Here is a 2500-nt window from a genome sequence, read left to right as displayed (position 1 = left end):
AACCAGCAGAGACCACAACCAGAACCAGCAGAGACCAGAACCAGAACCAGCAGAGACCAGAACCAGCAGAGATCCGGTCTGACCCAGGAGTCTCCCGGTCTCTGAATTCTGCAGCAAGACACTCAAACTCTACATGACTTACAGACTACTGAAGGCTTTGGGACTGAATACAACTCTCCTAAAATCTCCTAAAATATCCTAAACTCTCCTAAAATCTCCCAAACTCTCCTAAACTCTCCCAAACTCTCCTAAAATCTCCCAAACTCTCCTAAACTCTCCCAAACTCTCCTAAAATCTCCTAAAATCTCCTAAACTCTCCTAAAATCTCCCAAAATTTTCCAAAACATCTCCCAAAATCTCCAGAATTCTCCTGCAGACCCTCAGACTTTGACCTAAAACAGTTTCAGTTTGTGACTCTGGTTCTCTCTCTCTGTCCCAGAGGATTGTGGGTAGTGGCGAGCTCTCACCCTGGTCGGCCTGCGAGGCCTCGGAGATGTTGACGGCGAGCTGGCTGCTGAACGAGTTGACTCCCATCATCCCCGAGTGCGCGGCAGAGCCGGTGAGAGACGGCAGCTGGTTGTGGCTGCGGGGGACGCTGTAGAGCGCCTCGGTGAGGTCGGCCGCTCGCTTCAGGATGATCTCCTAAAGACGGGGGGGAGGGAGGAAGTGGGGGGGGGGGGGGGGGGGGGGGGGGGGGGGGGCAGGAAGGACAGTCAGTAGCTGTGAGCAGGGTTCATACGCATTTTAAACAATACTTTTCCGTGACTTTTTGGCAAATTTCCATGACTTTTCCATGACTTTTTCATGACTTTTTCATGACTTTTTCATGACTTTTTCAAGACTTTTTCAAGACTTTTTCATGACTTTTTCAAGACTTTTTCATGACTTTTCCATGACTTTTTGGCAAATTTCCATGACTTTTCCATGACTTTTTCATGACTTTTTCATGACTTTTTCATGACTTTTTCAAGACTTTTTCATGACTTTTTCAAGACTTTTTCAAGACTTTTTCATGACTTTTTCAAGACTTTTTCATGACTTTTCCATGACTTTTTGGCAAATTTCCATGACTTTTCCATGACTTTTCCATGACTTTTTCAAGACTTTTTCATGACTTTTTCAAGACTTTTTCAAGACTTTTTCATGACTTTTTCAAGACTTTTTCATGACTTTTCCATGACTTTTCCATGACTTTTTGGCAAATTTCCATGACTTTTCCATGACTTTTCCATGACTTTTTCAAGACTTTTTCATGACTTTTTCAAGACTTTTTCAAGACTTTTTCATGACTTTTTCAAGACTTTTTCATGACTTTTCCATGACTTTTTGGCAAATTTCCATGACTATGTTTTCCTGAAAATGTCAGTCGACATTATACAATAAGAATAAAAATCTGTGTTAAAGTTTTCCCCCCAGAGGTTTAAAAATAAAATGAAGGACAGTCAGTAGCTGTCAGCAGGGTTCATACGCATTTTAACCAATACTTTTCCATGACTTTTTGGCAAATTTCCATGACTTTTCCATGACTTTTTCATGACTTTTCCATGACTTTTTGGCAAATTTTCCTGACTTTTTGGCAAATTTTTCTGACTTTTTCATGACTTTTCGGCAAATTTCCATGACTATTTTTTTCCTGAAAATGTCAGTTGACATTACACAATAAGAACAAAAATCTGTGTTAAAGTTTTCCCCTTGGAGGTCTAACAATAAAATGAATGATAATGTATGTGGTTCATAGTGGGATTCTTAATATCACGCCCCGAATATACATGTATTAATCACATATTATTATGCTGTGTTAAAAAAAAGAAATTCCATGACTTTTCCAAAACTTTCTGGGTCTCTGGGTCTGGGTTTCCAAAACCTCTCCAGGCCTGGGATTTGCATTTATCAAATTCCATAAGTTTTCCAGGTTTTTTCAAAACGTATGAACACTGTATGGAGTCTTTACGGTTCTGCTTAACGAGTCTAATACAAGAACGGGATCATCTGACAGAGTTAACCCATTCTGTCCGAAATGTTGGCACATTTTGAGGAATCCGCCTGTAGATCCTTAATCTTTTTCTCCTGTAATTTCTCTGCACCTCCCTTGCACTTTGGTGGTCGTTTAACCATTTTAACGTGGATGCTAAACTTCCAGCATAACTATTGTAGCTCGTGTCTCAGAGACGGGAGGCGGGACCCTAGGGGGTTCCTGGATTTGATTGGGTCAGGCCAGTGCCGATAAAGAAAATTAACCAATGGGCTGCTGTTAGTTCTTTATGTGCCGGCGCAGCCCAAACATTTTTTTTTTTTAAAAGGCCTATTTATATCGGCGATTCGGCCTAAAAGTGAGAAGTTTTTGACGCTTTTTTTTCACAGTTTGTTTTTGCTTTTTCCGACGTTTTAAATTATTAAATTTTCCCAAAATCTCCTAAAATCTCCTAAAATCTCCTGCAGACCCTCAGACTTTGACCTAAAACTGTTTCAGTTTTCAGTTTGTGACTCTGGTTCTCTCTCT

General features: G+C 40.6%; 1 protein-coding gene across 1 annotated transcript in view; it reads right to left on the bottom strand.

The window, feature by feature from the left end:
- Window positions 1–2115, bottom strand: part of LOC116058054 (transcription factor COE3-like) — a 16643-nt gene extending 14528 nt beyond the window's left edge. Inside the window, exons 1-2 of the mRNA XM_036005493.1 lie at window positions 2044–2115; window positions 468–642 (exon numbers count right to left, since the gene is read on the bottom strand). Coding sequence (XP_035861386.1) covers window positions 468–642; window positions 2044–2115 — 247 coding nt within the window. The remainder of the gene's footprint in view (window positions 1–467; window positions 643–2043) is intronic.
- Between the last annotated feature and the right edge of the window lie 385 nt (window positions 2116–2500).

The sequence above is a fragment of the Sander lucioperca genome, chromosome 1 (genome assembly GCF_008315115.2).
Source record: "Sander lucioperca isolate FBNREF2018 chromosome 1, SLUC_FBN_1.2, whole genome shotgun sequence".
Classification (NCBI taxonomy): domain Eukaryota; kingdom Metazoa; phylum Chordata; class Actinopteri; order Perciformes; family Percidae; genus Sander; species Sander lucioperca.
Note: the sequence above shows the minus strand (reverse complement) of the source record. Positions and strands in the feature narration are given on the sequence as shown.